Here is a 16,116-nt window from a genome sequence, read left to right as displayed (position 1 = left end):
TCCCCATGGGGTGCAGGCGTGCAGGGAGGGCCCCCCCAGGTGCAAGGTCCTCACGGGGCGCAGGCGTGCAGGGAGGGCCCCCCCGGGTGCTGGGGGTCCTTACAGGGCGCAGGCGTGCAGGGAGGGCCTCCCAGGTGCTGGGGGCCCCCACGGGGCGCAGGCGTGCAGGGAGGGCCCCCCCCCGGGTGCTGGGGGTCCTCACGGGGTGCAGGCGTGCAGGGAGGACCCCCCGGGTGCTGGGGGTCCCCACGGGGTGCAGGCGTGCACGGAGGGCCCCCCGGGTGCTGGGGGTCCCCACGGGGCGCAGGCGTGCAGGGAGGGCCCCCCGGGTGCTGGGGGTCCCCACAGGGCGCAGGCGTGCAGGGAGGGCCCCCCGGGTGCTGGGGGTCCCCACGGGGCGCAGGCGTGCAGGGAGGGCCCCCCCGGGTGCTGGGGGTCCCCACGGGGCGCAGGCGTGCAGGGAGGGCCCCCCGGGTGCTGGGGATCCCCACGGGGCGCAGGCGTGCAGGGAGGGCCCCCCCGGGTGCTGGGGTTCCCTATGGGGCGCAGGCGTGCAGGGAGGGCCCCCCGGGTGCTGGGGGTCCCCACGGGGTGCAGGCGTGCAGGGAGGGCCCCCCCGGGTGCTGGGGGTCCTCACGGGGCACAGGCGTGCAGGGAGGGCCCCCCTACCCTAGGTACTCACAGGGCCTGCAGGGAGGTCAGCTGGTGGAAGGTGTCAGCTCTGATTTCCCAGATGCGGTTGTGCTGGAGGCCACTAGGGCAGCGAGAGAGGCTGGATGAGCCCAGAGGCCCAGACACTGCCCCCAACCCCGACCCCACCACGGGGAGGAAGAAAGGACCCAGCCCGCAGAATCACCAGAATTAAAGGGAGCATGGGGGATGTGGCTGCCTTGGGTAAGTGGTCAGGAGACAAAGCTACAAAGCCGTCCCTTGGCCCCAAAGGGAGTGAGCTTCCAGGGTTCCCACTGGCCCTGGCTCCCAGCCCAGCTGGCCTCACTCCTCGGGCCCTCCAGACCCTAGTCCAGCAGCAGAATGCAGCCCAGCCCCTGGCGGCCCCAGACGGGCCCAAGCTGGGAGGCAGAGCTCAACAGACTGGCGTCTGAGTGGGAGATGGACCCTGGGCCTCGGCAAAGGTGCAGACCCTCCTTCCTTCAGTGTCAAGGCACCAGGACAGGCCCTCACGTCCCCGACCCTGCCTGGTCCCGGGGCCCAGACACGGAGGGCCAGAGGTCCTGTCACTTGGGGAAGCAGGAGCTGGGTGAAGGGAGCTCGGAGAATCTGTGAAGTGGTTTCGGTCCCCGTGGAACCTGCAGCCCAGGTTTCCCTCCCGGACACGACTGTGCACATGCGTGTGTGCTTATGGAAACCGAGAGCCTGGGCACTTCCAGTCCCCCATGGCCACCCCATGTCCAGCCCACCTGCCCCTCCGCTGGCCCTAATCACTGTCACGTCTCCTGCTGCCTTGACCCCCAAGGAGCCGCCTCGAGACCCCTTTTGGGCACCATCTCCTGGGCTGTCACTGCGAGTCATGGCCTGTCCCGGCCTCTGCCGAGCTCCCAGCCCTGACCTCAGGGTCAGCAAGCCCAGGGCGGGGAAGGTCAGAGTGCTTGCTGACCCCGCCCTCAGGCCCAGTGCCCCACACTCACATTTCCTCCAGCTTCTGACACCCGTGCAGGCTGGGCAGCCCCTCGATCTGGTTGTGAGACAGCTCCCTGGGGAGAGGGGGCCGGGCTGGTGAGGGGAGCTGGGCCTCAGGGACACGGCTGTGGACCTCCTCACCCCGGGCACTTCCCTCAAGCTCCCCGCTGGGCCCCTCCTCTCTGCGGGGCCCGAATGGGGCTGCCTCATCCATGTGAAGGCCCAGGGGACCCTGGGAGGGCCCCGGGGGTCAGGAAGCAGGAGGTGAGAGGCGCACAACTGGGCCACACTGGGACGAGCCAGCTGGCCGAGGCTACCCAGGCGGTACCACTGTCACAGTACGGAGCCGACGCCCCTAGGGATCCCCCGGCCCAAGCCCCCATCCAGCTGAGGCACAGAGGGGACAGGACCTGCCCACGGACACACAGCCTGTCGGTGGCAGGCTAGACACCCGTCCAGGGCTGGTCGTGCACATCTTGAGCCAGGGGCTGTGGTCCGTGGTGAGCACCTCAGACCCGAGTGAGACTCAGGGGAGAGGAAACTCCCTGCTCCTCACGGGACACGTAAGATCCTCTGTGGGCCCTGTGTAGACTCGGGTAGCCTATTAGAGCCACTCTGGGGGGACCTACGACGTGCCGGGCGCTTCCAACCCTCCTAAATGAGCCCACATTTTGCAGATGAGACACCGGAGCTCAGAGACACAAAGCGGGAGCTGGGGTCCACTGGCCGGAAGTGGCAGAGCTCGGCCTCAGCCCCGGCCCTGACTTCGAAGACCGAGGCTTTTCCCCGAATGGGAGAGGGCAGCCCAGTCCCTCTCGGGCAGGTCTCAGCCCAGGCTGCCTCTCTACAGGAAGAGAGTGGCCAGGGGACGGAGGCCAGAGGGGCCTTGCCGGCGGGAGGGCGCGGGAGGCACTCACAGGACACGGAGCCCGGGCAGCTGCTGGCACATCCCCGGGGGCAGCCGCCGGAGGCCCGCACGGGTCAGGGTCCTGCGGGGAGAACGGAACGGGGCTGGCACCGACCCGGGCCCTGCCGTCCCCGGCCCCTCCCCGTGCCTCCCCTCTGGCCTGACGCTGACGTGGGAGCACAGAGCTGACAAAAGAGAAGTGGGGGGCACGGGGCAGGGGACTGCGGGGAGAGAGGAGGAGGTGGGTTGGGGTGGACAGAGGGGCACGGCCGGGCACCGCCTGGCAGGCGGTCCTGCAGCCAGCCCCTCCCGCCCTCCCCTTTGTGTCCCCCCACGTCTCCTGGTGTCACCAGCAACACAGGGGCCGGACCCTGTTCTGCTCCCTGTAGGGGAGGGGGCCATGCGCAGGCCGTGGATGGAAACTCCAGCCCCACTGGGGCCCTGGGAACCAAGCCCAGAGCCCATGCCCTGTGCCTGGGGCAGAGAGGATGCCGGGGCGTCCGGGGCGGGGCAGTGGGATGCGAGCAGGCTGCAGGGCGGCGGCCTCGGGACAGGGTGCTCTGGGGAGGGCGTGAGGCCGAGGTTACCCTCGGGGAACTACTACTTCCCTCGTGGAAGATCTTCCAGCTCTGGGTGTTCGCGGGACCCTTCTGTTCACTCTCTTACGGTGAATCGAGGGCCTGCTACGCTCTCCCCCCCCCCCAGGACAAAGTGGCAACCAGGAGGCACAGGAGGTGGCTGTCACAGCCCTCCTGCCGCTCCCGGGTCCTCCGTGCACCTCAGCTTGTGGCTAGGATCGCCGAGAAACCCCAGGCTGGGAAAGTGGGGGAGAGCAGCACCCCCCCCGAACCACCTGCCAGCCCGGTGGGAGCGGCCATGGGCCCCTCGGGGCCAGGCTAGAAGGCCAGATAACGGGGACCAGACTCTGGGGGCTCTGGGGGGTGACGGGGGATTGGGGGGCCAGTGTCCACTCACAGGACCTCCAGACTGGTGGTGCCTTTGAGATCTGGGAACCCCTGGATGTCCGTGGCACCATTCAGAGATCTGGAGATAGAGCACCAGGTGCTGAAGGGGGTTCAGCCCTCAGGGACCCCCCCACACAGGGACCCCATCTTCTGGGGACACCGTCCTTCCCCGACCTCCCTCCGGTGATCCCAGTTGCTCAGGCCCTGGTGGGGGCTGGACGCCTAGCAGGGTCCAAGCTGCCATTTCCTAGGTCAGCTCCACCCAGCCTGGCCCGGACAGAGCCGGTCACCTGGCCCCCAGCCACCTGGCCACCCAGCCACCCAGGCCCAGTGCGCACAAAACACAGGCAGGGACCGTGGGACTCGCCCCGTTTGAAAGGCAACGGCTTGAGTGCTTCCGGAAAGGTGTTTGTCTGCTGGGGTTGCTCGTTGGAGCCGGGAAGCGGGTCTCCCCTAAGTGTCACCTGCCGGGGCTTCCCCCAGTGGTCACCCCACCTCGGGGGACCACGCGGGCCTGCACGCGACAGGAGCCCAGCAGGATGGGTGCCGCCGGATCCTGAGGACGACCCTGGGCTCGGGCCTGAGCGGGAGAGCCTGGGGTCCAGCGATGAAACATACGCATGGCGCCAGCCTCAGGGGTGAGAGTGGAGCGCACAGGAAGGTGGAGCTTGCGCCCCAAAAGACTCAGGGGCGTCCCTGTGCTGCTGCGTGTAGAGCGCCACCTGCAGGAGGCTTTCTGAAGACGTTGCACTTGGGATGGGAATTGACAGAGCAGGAGCGACGAGGATGCCTTTGGGTGGCCAAGAGTCCCAGGGTGTGGCTCCGGGGGCCCCGGAGAACCAGAACCTTGTCGGGTTGTTGCTCCTTCAGCTATGTGAGCAGGACCCTGACTTGGCGGGACTGGCGGGCGGGGGTGGTGCCAGGGGGCAGGGGGAGGCACCAACTCACAGGGTGTGCAGCCTGGGCAGGTACTGGAACGCCGACCTCCCCACGAACTGGATCGGGTTGTCATAAAAGTGTCTGCAGGAAAGACACCGAAGCCCTTCATTCTCCCTCCCGGCTGCACCGAGGCAGGTGTCTGCTCTCCCCTCTCCGCGGAGACCAGCACGCAGGGAGCCCCTCTCCAGTTCCGCCTGCCAACCCCGTCCTCCCCCAACATGCGTCAGGAGCAAGGACTCACATCGTCTGCAGCAGAGGGTTCCCCAGGAAGGCCTTCTCGGGGATGGCCTTGATGTTGTTGTTATGGAAACCCCTGGGGGATGACATGGGCGTCAGAAGGATGCAGAGAGCCCGTGGACGGGGACAGGGGACCCCAGGACGCTCTCCAACAGCCGGACAGGAAGGCCATGGGCCCAAAGGGACATGAGCCTGGGGACCCCGGTTCCACATCTGCCTGTGACTTTCCCTCTTTGCTCAATGACCCGTGGAAAGGAGAGAGGGTGAGCCTGGGCTGAGGGCACTGTGAGAGCCACTCAGGGGAACAGGCTGGGCCCACACCCCAAGGAGGGCAGAACCCTGGAGGCCCCTAGGGGGGAGCTGAGGCTGCATGGGAGGAGGGAGCGCAGAAACAGGGGCCCCTGGAGGAGAAGTGGTCCCCAGATGGAGCCAGGCTTGGCCTCAAGGCCCTGAACTGAGGAGCGGAGCCCCAGGGGGGAGTAGGGGGGCGCAGGGGGGACGCCCGTGACCGTGGAGGAGAAAAGGGGGCGAGGCCCCCCCGGGCGTCCAGGCTCTAGAAGGGGAGGACAGTTCCAAGTAAATGCTGGACCAGAAGGCACAATCCACGCTGAGCAGCCCCCTCTGCCGTCCTTTCTTCACCAGAGACCCCTGGTTTCTGAGTGTCTTCCTGGCCTCTGGGACCCGTCCTCCCTCCTCTCGTCACTTCCACGCTCATTCACGAAATTCACCTGCAGCCGACGCCCACCCAGCCTGCTTCGTTCGGTCAATGTTCCTGTGTGAGTTTGCTCGTGGCACATGTCTGATCACTGGCTTCGTGGCCGGGGTTGAGCTGAGCTCCGAGGGATTCAGAAGTTTACGAGACAGGAGCCTCTGTCCTCAAGCTGCTTCTCCCAATAGACGTGGACAGACACGCCCCACGCGTGTGCCTTCCTGCTGCTGCTACCCCAGGGCTCTGCTCTCTCCCCCCAGCTTACATCTCCTGCTCCCAGGCCTCTGCACGCCCTGCTCCGGCCACGCCCTACAGACCCAGCAAATCTTCTCCCCACCTTCCCCCCCCCACACCCCACTCCAGGGGAAAGGCAGGCCTTGGTGATTCGCTGGCAGTGGGGGGCGTGCAGCCGCTCCTCATGCGGACCCTCCCCTGCGCGGGTCCAGCTCCCCACCCGCTTCGCTTCCCGGTGTTCACACTGTCAGCCGGCTGGACCAGGCGAGGGGGAGGCATGGGGTTGGTGCTGAAGGCCCCGGTGGCCGTGAGAACAGATGCAGTGCTGCCTGGAGGTTTGGGCTCTGGTCGTAAACTTCCACTGCCTTAACTGGTCCCGCTCAGCACCGCGCAGAGCCCATCCTGCTACACGGCGGCCCCTCCTCCCCGAAGGCTGTCTCCCCACTGGCTCAGCGCCCCTCTGCGTACTCACTGGCCCGCCGGGTCCTCATCTCCACTGGTCCTCCTCCCCCACTGTCGCCTAAGGCCCGTCCACCCTCTAAGGCTGACCTCAGACACGAGAGCCCACAGCGCTCTTCCTGTGCTCTCTGGACACCCAGACCGTTTCAGCTAAGATGACATGATCTAGGGTCGGAGTTACATGCCGACCCTGAGCTGCTCTGTCCTGCCCCTGTACGCTGCATCCTCGACAGGCCTGAAGCCCTAGGGGACGGCTGGTGTCTGTCTCACCCCTGGTTTGCATTTTAGAATAAAACGAGCAGTGGCCGTCGGGGGGTGGGGCAGAGCCAGCTCCGAGGCCTGTGACTGCTGACCCGGGAGGTCGGGACCTCGGGAGGTGAGGGTGTGGGGTGCCCTTGGGCATAGGGGACTCCCCAAACCCCACAGAGGAGCTTACAGTTCCTGCAGGCGGCCCAGCGTCCGGATGGCCACGGGGAACTCGTGCAGCTGGTTGTAATTCAGGTCTCTGGAAAGAAGGCAGGACAGTCGCTGGAGGGCAGTCCCCAGGGCGCGTCAGAGGCTCCGGGAAACGGACGCTGGCTCTGGGCTGGCTGGAGAGAGGGGCTGGCAGCCTGCTGGGCCCAGGGCCAACGTCCGGAACACACTTTGGGCTGTTCCTCTCCCATCGCTGCCCCCAGAACTCGGCGGGGGCCTTCCCGGCCACAGACCTGTTTTGAGGGGACACTTAGGGGTGGATAATGGAACCAACTCTCTCCAAACAGCCCCCTGGGCTGAGGAGAGCATCTCAAGCCTTTGGAGACACCAGTGGATGGGGAGGGGGCCTGGGGAGGAGGGGACAATTTTTAACACCGTGTCACCGCCACAAGGGATTCTGGAAGCTTCCTCAGGTGACCATCTTGGCTATCTGAGGCCTCTGCTCTCTTCTTTTGCAAAAATGGACAGGACATCTTACCTTCTGGTGGTGGCGTGACAGCTAATCTTTATTTTCTCTCACCCTTTTCTGCATTTCCCCCTTTTATTTAAACAGTGAACATATATCACGTGTATAATCAGAAAACATTGGAGGGACTTCCCTGGTGGTCCAGTGGTTAAGACTCCGCACTCCCAATGCAGAGGGCCCGGGTTCGATTCCTGGTCAGGGAACTAGATCCCACGTGCATGCCGCAACTTAGGAGCCCGCCTGCCGCGACTAAGACCCGGCGCAACCAAAGAAAGAAAGCAAGAGAGAGAGAGAGAGAAAGAAAACATTGGAAATGATGTTGAAAAGCGATAGCAACCCAGGTTGTCGAGGGGAGGGGGAAACAGCGTTCCAATAAACCCTCAGTGGGCATTTAAACGTGCACAACCTTTTAGGCAAAATTTGACAGAATCTTTTCAAATGAGAAGGTTCACACTGAGTCACTCCACTTCCACGAATTCAACCCACAGAAAAGTCTGCAGCCAGGGGTGCAGATGTCTGTAAAAGGAGGCTTGTGGCAGCAGTGCCAGGCGTTGTGCCCTTCACGGCGATGCGGCTAAGGGCGGGAGGAGACATGCAAGCGACCAAGAGCAAAGCTGATCGTCCTCGAGGAGACTGAGAACCCAGCTCCCACACGGCGGGGAAGCCCCGCCGGAAGAGGGGTGCGCATTTTGAGGAGTGGAGACTGGGGGGGGCGAGCGCGACAGGGACTTTTAGAGGATGTCCCCCCGCCCCACCAAGAGACTTCAGGACGGATGTCGGCTTTCAAAGCTGTAAAGCTGGCTTCTGTCTCACTCGGTAGCCAGTGCCTCGGCCCTACGTAGGATGCGCCCTGATCTGGGGATGCCATCCTGGCACCTCTACAAGCCGGTGGCTGTGAGCCAGGCTGGGACCTGGGCCCCTTTGCTGCAGTGCTGGCACCTGGACACATCTCTCCTCGAGCCACAAAATACAAAGAAACTGTGTGGGACTAAAATTAACCGTGTGCGTGCACAGCTGGGGCAAATCCTCGACAAAAGATACGAAGAGACCAAAAAACCCAAGTGCCACCTCTGAAGAGCCTGGAGCAGAAGCAGAGGGTCGGGAGCAGAGCAGGGGACTGCGCCTGCCCCCGGCACACACACCACCTAAGGGGCGGGCACCCCTCTGGCCTGACCTCGGTACTCACCCCTAGCCTCACCCCACAAAAGGAGGAAGCTCGCCCCCCTTTCAGAGAGCGGGCCAGCAAGGGAACCTGTTGTTTGTTCTCGATCCCCCCTGCTGCAGCAGGGGCCCCAGTAAAGCCTGGCCTCAGTTTCTTGTCTGGCCTCTGATCAATTTCTATTGATAAAGGAGGCCAAGAACCCTGGTCGGTAACAGCTGGAGCACAGGGCCCCCGCTCTGGCAGGGGAGGGATGCCTCTGGAGCCCCCAGGATGACCCCAGCCCACCTTTTCGGACTTTGAAAGCCACCCTTGCCCTGACAGCGTTCACGAGGCCATCCAGCGCCAGGACAGGGCCACGGGGAGGCCCTTTAATCAGTGACTTGCAGGTTTTGTGGTAAGTACAGGTCAACACAGAGACGATGACAGATTCCTCTACACGGCAGGGTCGTGACACCTAACAGTCCACAGGGAGAGACAGGCGCCTGGCCCAGGGGCCAGAGGGGCAGTGACCGTCGAGCTGGGTAATTGGCCCCTGACACACACACACACAGACACAACTCCCGGGGTCCGCTCAGACTTCCCTGGTGACCTCGGGTAACCCCTGGTCTGCTCTGCTCTGCCCTGTCCTTTAGGCAACCAGACACCTTCCCCTCCTGTGTGCACACCTGGACTCGCTCAGAGAGGCCCCCGGGGCCGCATGAGGGGAAGGTGAGCCGAGGGCAGGGGGTTTGCAACGCACCTTCCTGAGGCCAGAGGTGCTGCAGGAGTTTGCAGATTCCTGGGGTTCTACAAGGAGCGGCAGAAGGCGCCTGGAAAATCAGGCCGAGAGGGCTGGGGATGGAGGCAGCGGCGGGGTAGGTGAATTGTTTTTCTGACCTTTGATTGTGCAAACGATTCACCCTCCCGTCTCAACGTCTCCAAATCCAGAGCCCCCTTCAACCTGGCTCAGTCCATTCAGGAACACTCCTCTGCTGCCCCAGGAGAACTAGACTTCCCACAAGTAACATGGGAGCGTCTTCCCTCAGAAGTCTTACTACTGCAGCCTCATCTTCAATGCAAAGGCCCACCGGGTCTGGCCCCAGAGCTCTTGCTCACAATTTCATCTGCCTGGGACACTCCAGGCGTCGGCACAGCTACTCCCTCCCTTCCCTCAGGCCTCTTCAGGAGGCCCCCCCTGACCCGCTGGGCGCCGTTCCCTTGCCCTGTGTGGTCGATCGGAGGTGGCCCCGGGTCCCATCATTTGGCAGCATAAGTGAATCAAATCTTCACATCGCACACCTTCAACTTACACAACGTCGTCTGGTCGATGACAGCTCAATCAGGCTGCCCGGAAACGTGGCCCGAGTCCCCTGCAGCCTCGCCATCCCGGCTCCTGGGCAGAACGGGGTGGAAGTGACGTGGGGCCGCCCCGTCCTGAGTCACAAGAGCCCTCACAGCCTCCGCCTCCTCTGGGAGGGCCCTCCGCACATGTGAGAGCCCGGCTGGCCTCCCACAGGACGAGGGCCGCGTGGAGAGGGCGGGTGGCCGGCACCGAGGCCCCACGCGCCCCGGCGGAGCCCCGGCGGAAGGCAGCTTTGTGACGGACCCGCGGGACAGCTCGGCAGAAGAGCGACCCGCACACAGGTTCACGAGAAATCGCAAATGTTGTTTTCAGCCACTGAGCTTGAAGGTGACCGCTATGCGGCGATAACAACGAGATACCCTGCTTGCTTTGTCCTCATGGAACACATTGACATCCGACAGATATCTGTTTACTTTCTTCCCACCAAACTGGCATGAAAGTTCCTTGAAAATAGAAACTTTGCTGTTTTCTAATTGAAACCCCACAAGGGTCCTGGCACAGAGCAGCCGCTCAGCGAACACTGTTGTCTGAGTAAGCGAGTCAGTGAAAGGTCTAGACAAGTTGATTAATGAGAAACATCAATGGACTCTTACAGGAATCTGGAGTATTTGCGGGGACAGCCTTAAGATGCTGAGGCTGATGTCGAGAGGCATCAGACAGTCCTGAGCGGTACCCTCAGGGTTGCCCGGGGCCAGAGAGCCTGGGACAGGTCCCCTGGGACCTCGCCGTCGTCGAGCCCTTATGTACTTCACTGGACTCACATCCAGCAGCCAAACCGACTGGTTCCAGCCCTCCTCGACAGTTTCTGGTCAGGAATCTTACCAGGGACAGCCTGACAGACAGTGGGCATGTGAACTAAAAGGCTATTCTTGTAGAAAAATGTGGGAGAATAAAAATGGTGCAAATGTCAAGATGAATGCTGCAAACCACATGCTAAAGAGGTAGCCTGATTTTTTCCAACTGGAGTTCTACACAGATTCAAGGGTAACCGCCGCGCCCTGCTTCACCCGGGCCGCGTAGATGCCACCTCTGTGCCACCTCCGGTCTAACGGCCCAGGAGCATCCCCGGGCCACGTAGATGTCACCTCTGTGTCACCTCCGGTCTAACGGCCCAGGAGCGCCCCCCGCAACCCTCTCTGCCCCCGAGGAATTCAGTTCAGGGCGACGGGGGTTTGTTGCTGCCCCCAAACACACAGAGAATTCCACTGGGTGGAGCGGGCGGTGCAGAGACGCATGGGAGACACCCCGTCTGGACGGCGGGAAGAGCGGCTGCGCAGGATGTGGCGGGTCCCACAAACCCAACACTAGGGCCTGTGGAGACGGAGATGCACGTGGCTGAGACAGGGCTCCACGGGGATGCGGCCCCTGGACCAGGTGCAGGCAGCAGGAGGGATATCAGGGCAGAGAGCATGGTCTGCGGGAGGCGAGGGGTGGGCTTTGGAGAACAAGCAACGCAGTCGGGTTGAGCAGAGGGCACTGTTTCCAGGTGAGGCGGGGGGCAGGGGCCGTGCGCTCCCCGGCCTGAGCCCTGGCTCCAGGTCGTCCCTGGGACAACCTCTGCGGCACCCAGCATCCACCCCAACGACCTCTTGTCCTGCAGCTGCCTCGCCGGGAGCTGCTCCCGTTACACCCTTGTCACAGTCGAGGGAAGTGAGCACAGGAATTAAGGAAGGTTCCTGACCGCACCCAGCCGTTAACTGGCCAAGGCGGAGAGCACCGTGTCCCCCAAACCCACCCTCTTCTCTCTCTGCAGCCACGCTGCCCGTGCCACAGCCCCTAGCCCTGTCGGCCACGTAAATGTGTGACACGTGAGAAAAAGTAAAAGTTCAGCTACCCCGGCCACACTTCAGCTGCTTGGTCACGACGTGCGGCTAGTGGCTGAGGTGTCAGAAGCACAGATGGAACCTTCCCACCATCCGGAAGTGCGGCCCTCTGTAACGGGGCACAGCCAGGTGCGGCATCTTCCCGGCTCCCTGCGGTAGGCCTGGCCACGGCACTGGTCCTCAGAAGACGGGCAGCGGTAACGCCTGCCACCTCGAGAGCAGGGCCTACAAGGCAGCCAGACTGCCCCCTCCACGGCCTCGTCGCCCTTCTGCCAGCTAGATGCCAAGCACAATGAGGCCCTGGGGATGGAAGGACCCCAAGACGCCAGATCCCTGAGTCACCACACGGAGGAGGGCCACCTGCCGAGGAAAAGCACCTCCTGGGGCTGCTACACGATCCAGAAACCTGCGCTACGGTTCATGCTTTGGTCTACTGGGGACAGCAATTTAGATATCATTCCACTGACCTGGCATCACACCCGGCCTCGAACCGGAGTCTGAAGCCCCCACTCAGCTACTACACACCTGCCAGAAAGATGCTTCTAAAATGCAAAGCTGACGCTGTCATCCTTCGGAACCCTCAGAAAAGGCTTCTCACGGCTCACAGAACAGCGTTTGGGTGCCTTCCTGGGCTCCAACGCCTTGGGCGATCTTTCAGCTCCACCTGCCGTCTCACCCGCGTGGAGCCTCACCCCCTCCTGCGTTTAGCTGTGGCTCTTCTGCCCTCAGCCCGATGCCCTCTCCCCACATCCTCAGCTGTCAAAGCCCTAGTCATCCTTTGAATCCCACCCAGTCCCTGCGGTCAGGACGACTTACTCGCTCTTCCAGAACCGTCCTGGTGTTTTCTCCAGAAACGGGGTCAGGGTGAGACGGGTGACGACGCTGGTGGTGGCGACAATAACGATGATGACAGTAATAGTAATCACTGTGTAACAGTCACGTCCTAGATGACTTACTATCGTCATTCATCTCATTCCCACGCCAGCCCTTTGAGGCGGGTACTGTTATCACCTCCATTCTGCAGGAGATCAACTGAGGCACAGAGGGAGACCATCCCCGGACCACGATTCTAGGAAAGGAGTCGCCAGGATTGTAGCCCCAGCTGTTGGCGTCCAGAACGGGGTGGTCCGGGTACATACTGTCTCCCACGTGAGACGGGAAGCCTGTTGGCACCAGGAAGCAAATGGATCCCCTTGTGGATTTCCCCGAACCCAGGCACCGGCCACGTGCATGAAGGTCCACTGTCAGGATGATGGTCTGAGCACCCTGCGGCTGGCCACGTGGGGCTGCGTCTCGGCCCTCGGGTCAGGCTCTGACCTGCAGGCTTCTGGGGACGGCAGGGAAGGCCTCCCCTGGCACGAGTCTGATTCTTCCGTCGCAGGTGATTTACGATGCCCTAAACTTCAACTGGAAAACGCATCCGTGGCTGTAGAGCCTATTATGTTTAATGACCCAGAATCAGCCGGAAGCCCAGGAAGAGTGAATTGTTCTGTCTGCAGCTGGGAAGGGCTGAGGTTAAAGAGAACCCGTTCCCAGCTCCAGCCAGAACTCGCTCTGGAAGCGCAGTTGTCTGTGGCTAATCCTCCCCGTCGTCTGCTCAGCTGTCCCAGCCACATCCAGCCGGGACCGATGGCGTCGTCAGCAAATGTAGCTAGGAAGGCGCCCCCAGCTCTGTGATGCTCCAGGACCCGCAGCCCCGGTTTCTCCTTCCATCGGGCTGTGAGGAAAACAGCCACTCCTGGGAACCCCGGGAGCCTCGCTGTGTATTCGGAGCACAGAGCTGGCAGGATTTTACTGTCTTCTCGTCCAGCCCCGTCTTTCTATTGATCGGGAAACTGAGGCTCGGAGAGAAGTGGCAGATCTCTGCCCGTCAGAGCCAGGCCCTGAAGCCAATCCTGCTGGCTCCCGGGCTAACATGGGCTCCGTGCTATGCAGAGCGAGTCCCACTGGGCTCCAGGTAGCAGGGCCAAGGGCAAGGTTTTGGGGAGACTGGGAGAGACGGTGAGTGGAGGGGGAGTCAGGTTTCCCCGGACGCTCACAGGCAGGTCGAGGCAGGTGACTCTGAGCTGGAGGCTGGGGTCTTCTGTGAGTTCTCTGCTTTGGAGTGAGCGGAAGAGCTCCTGCCGTCTGGGACCAGCAGCGTCACCCTGGACCAGTCACTGAACTTTGCTGTTTGCTCCCTCACCTGTAACTCGGACGCCCACCGCACAAGGCACTCTGTTCACCTGGTCCAGAGCCCGCACGGGGGGTGCTCACACGACGCGATCCTCTCCGTCTTCCTTTTCCTGGACACGAGGCGCAGAACAGACGGCGCACCCACAAGCTGGCCTCTGCTTCCCACAGCCGTCAAGGAAGATTACTGTCATTAACTGGGTTTCCACTTCCACTTCTATTCTCAAGGCTCATGTCTGTGTTTATCACCAGATCACAGGGAAAGGCATGTGGAGGAATGCGGGGGCCCAGCTCCCACGCGAAACACAAACCCCAGACGGTCGGAGCCACTTTTACCTACCCAGGCTGGTAGGGAAGGCGGCTAAGCGCGGTGAGCACACTACCAGTCCTAACTGCTGAGCCCGGGCCCCAAGGCTGACTCCGCACACTCGGGGCAGATGTCCTGGTGAGCCAGGAGCCAACAAAACTCATAGCACTGCTGTACTGTCTAAACAGCCTGCCGACCAGGCCACCCATTAACGAATGCAGCCATTAGTAAAGCTGTCCTCAGTTTCTTTGGAGAGACAGGCATGCCCTCCTTCCCCTTCCCTCTACCCACACCCTCTTCTTTGCCGGAAAGAAGCCCCAGAAAGTCCCTGATGCAGCAGCGTGGCTGATTTTAACGCAGCTGCTGGTCCTGACACTGAGACTACAAGCTGCCTGCCCTCAGGAGGCGCCGGGGATCGGAGAACCCTGGACTGGGAGGGAAGTGAGAGGGAAAGTCCAACCCGCCCGGGGTCATCCCTGGCGTCCCGGTGGCCAGGGCTCTGCCTCTGCCTCGATCCCCTTGCACTGGCAGCCGCTGTCGGGCTGCCCTGAGAATGAAGTTGCCGTCCTCATCCTGGGCTAGAGCATCCCCTTCGCTTCCCGCTTGGCCCCCACCCCATCCGCCAGACGACCACCCATGTGTAACCTAAGTCACGCTCCGCCTCCGGTCCTCCCAAGTTCTTTGGGTCGCGGTTTGTAGACATTTCACATTCTCACCACCCTGCCCAGAAAAGCCTGTCACTCTAAGATATGATACTCAGAGCAGGACCGGGTCCTGTAGAAGTGGGTGGGTGCCCGTGGGCAGCACCGCCTCACCTGGACAACCTGGATGCTGGGCCCATCCATGCAGGACACCGGAGGCTCTGAGGCGCTCCTGGTCACAGCAGAATGCAGCTGGCCTAAAGGCGGGACCCCGAGGTCCGGACCACAGGGCTTGTGGGAAGGGGACCTCGCGTCAGGCAGGGATGAGGGACGTGGGCATTTCTCCACGTTAGAGAGCTTGGGGCACCTGGGCTACCTCCTGGGCTGTCTGATTCGGCGAGAGGTCTGGGTACGGGTGACCAGAGCTGAGAAGGACCTTGTGGATGAGATGGTCCCTCGCTCCCACAGCTCAGAGGGAGAAGCTGAAGCTCAGAGAAATGGATTTTCCAGGGGCCACAAGCCCATTCGTCTGTTCACCAAATACCTGCCAGGCGTCCTCCCTGTGCCAGGAGCTGTGCCAGGCGCTGCAGGTACAAGAGTGGACAGAGCGGGGGACAGACCACGGATGACGTCGATCAACGAATAACGAAGACTCAGACTGTGGAGAAAACTAAACAGGAAAAGGAGAATGCCGGGAAGGAGTTGCAAAACGGTGGTGGAGGAGGACCTCCCTAGAGAGGTGACATCTGAGCAAAGTCTTGCAGGAGGCAGATCACTGTGGAAGGAACATTCCAGACACAGGAGGCAGCCAGGGTAGGCCTTGGGAGGCGGGACATACCCGGCGTCGGCAAGGGCGAGGCCGGTGGGAGCGGGGCTCGTCACCCGAGGCCAGAGTCGGACGGGGAGACACTGAGCGTTTGGACAGAAGAGTAACAGGATCGGATTTGTGTTTCAAGTCCCGGTGGCTGTCGCGCGGGACGCAGACTGCAGAGTGACGAGGATGAGACCATGGCAACAACTGGGGACAGACTCGGGCGGCCTGGGGACGGGGGCGGGCGTCAAGCGCTCAGACCGTCCCAGTGAGCTGAAGACGGAGCTTGGATGCGGGACGTGACAGGAGAGCACTTGCGTCACGCAAAGTCCAGCAAAGCTGCCTCCGCAGAGCTGGGGACACTTCTGGTGGGGGGGCTCCATGGGCGACTCTGCTGGCATGTCAGTCAGCACCCAAGTGAGCGTGGCAGGAAGGCCTGTGGACGTGGAAGTCTGGGGTCCAGAAGCCATAACCTCCGTGCTGGAGGCATCGGCAAATCCACGGGACGGAAGAGAGTGGGGCCTGCGGAGGATGCAGAGGGACAGGAGCTGAGCCTTGGGGTCACCGGGGTCAGGAGTTAGGGTGCTGGGGGCAGACACGCCGGAATTAGTGGTAAGTTAAGAGGCGCTCGGGACTCCCGGCCTGGAGCCCCGTAGTCTCTGTGATGAGGGCTACGTCTTTCTTGTTCATAAATGTTCCCCCGGAGCCCACAGTGGGGGCCTGGCACATACTGGACACCCAGTAATATTCATGGAACCGGTGAACTAAAGAAACAGAATAAGGAGGGTGGCTACCCTCGATGCCTGCCGGTGCCTTCTGCCCACGGGCCC

General features: G+C 62.5%; 1 protein-coding gene and 1 non-coding gene across 2 annotated transcripts in view; one reads left to right on the top strand and one right to left on the bottom strand.

Moving 5' to 3' along the window:
• LGR6 (leucine rich repeat containing G protein-coupled receptor 6) overlaps positions 1-16,116 on the bottom strand; it is a 94,818-nt gene that overhangs the window by 9,918 nt on the left and 68,784 nt on the right. The window contains exons 7-13 of the mRNA XM_060011471.1: positions 6,525-6,593; positions 4,691-4,762; positions 4,459-4,530; positions 3,521-3,589; positions 2,556-2,627; positions 1,647-1,712; positions 683-754 (exon numbers count right to left, since the gene is read on the bottom strand). Coding sequence (XP_059867454.1) covers positions 683-754; positions 1,647-1,712; positions 2,556-2,627; positions 3,521-3,589; positions 4,459-4,530; positions 4,691-4,762; positions 6,525-6,593 — 492 coding nt within the window. The remainder of the gene's footprint in view (positions 1-682; positions 755-1,646; positions 1,713-2,555; positions 2,628-3,520; positions 3,590-4,458; positions 4,531-4,690; positions 4,763-6,524; positions 6,594-16,116) is intronic.
• TRNAG-CCC (transfer RNA glycine (anticodon CCC)) lies at positions 7,159-7,231 on the top strand. The gene has a single exon. It is a non-coding gene; the product is annotated as a tRNA-Gly (tRNA).

Source organism: Delphinus delphis, chromosome 1 (genome assembly GCF_949987515.2).
Source record: "Delphinus delphis chromosome 1, mDelDel1.2, whole genome shotgun sequence".
NCBI lineage: Eukaryota > Metazoa > Chordata > Mammalia > Artiodactyla > Delphinidae > Delphinus > Delphinus delphis.
Note: the sequence above shows the minus strand (reverse complement) of the source record. Positions and strands in the feature narration are given on the sequence as shown.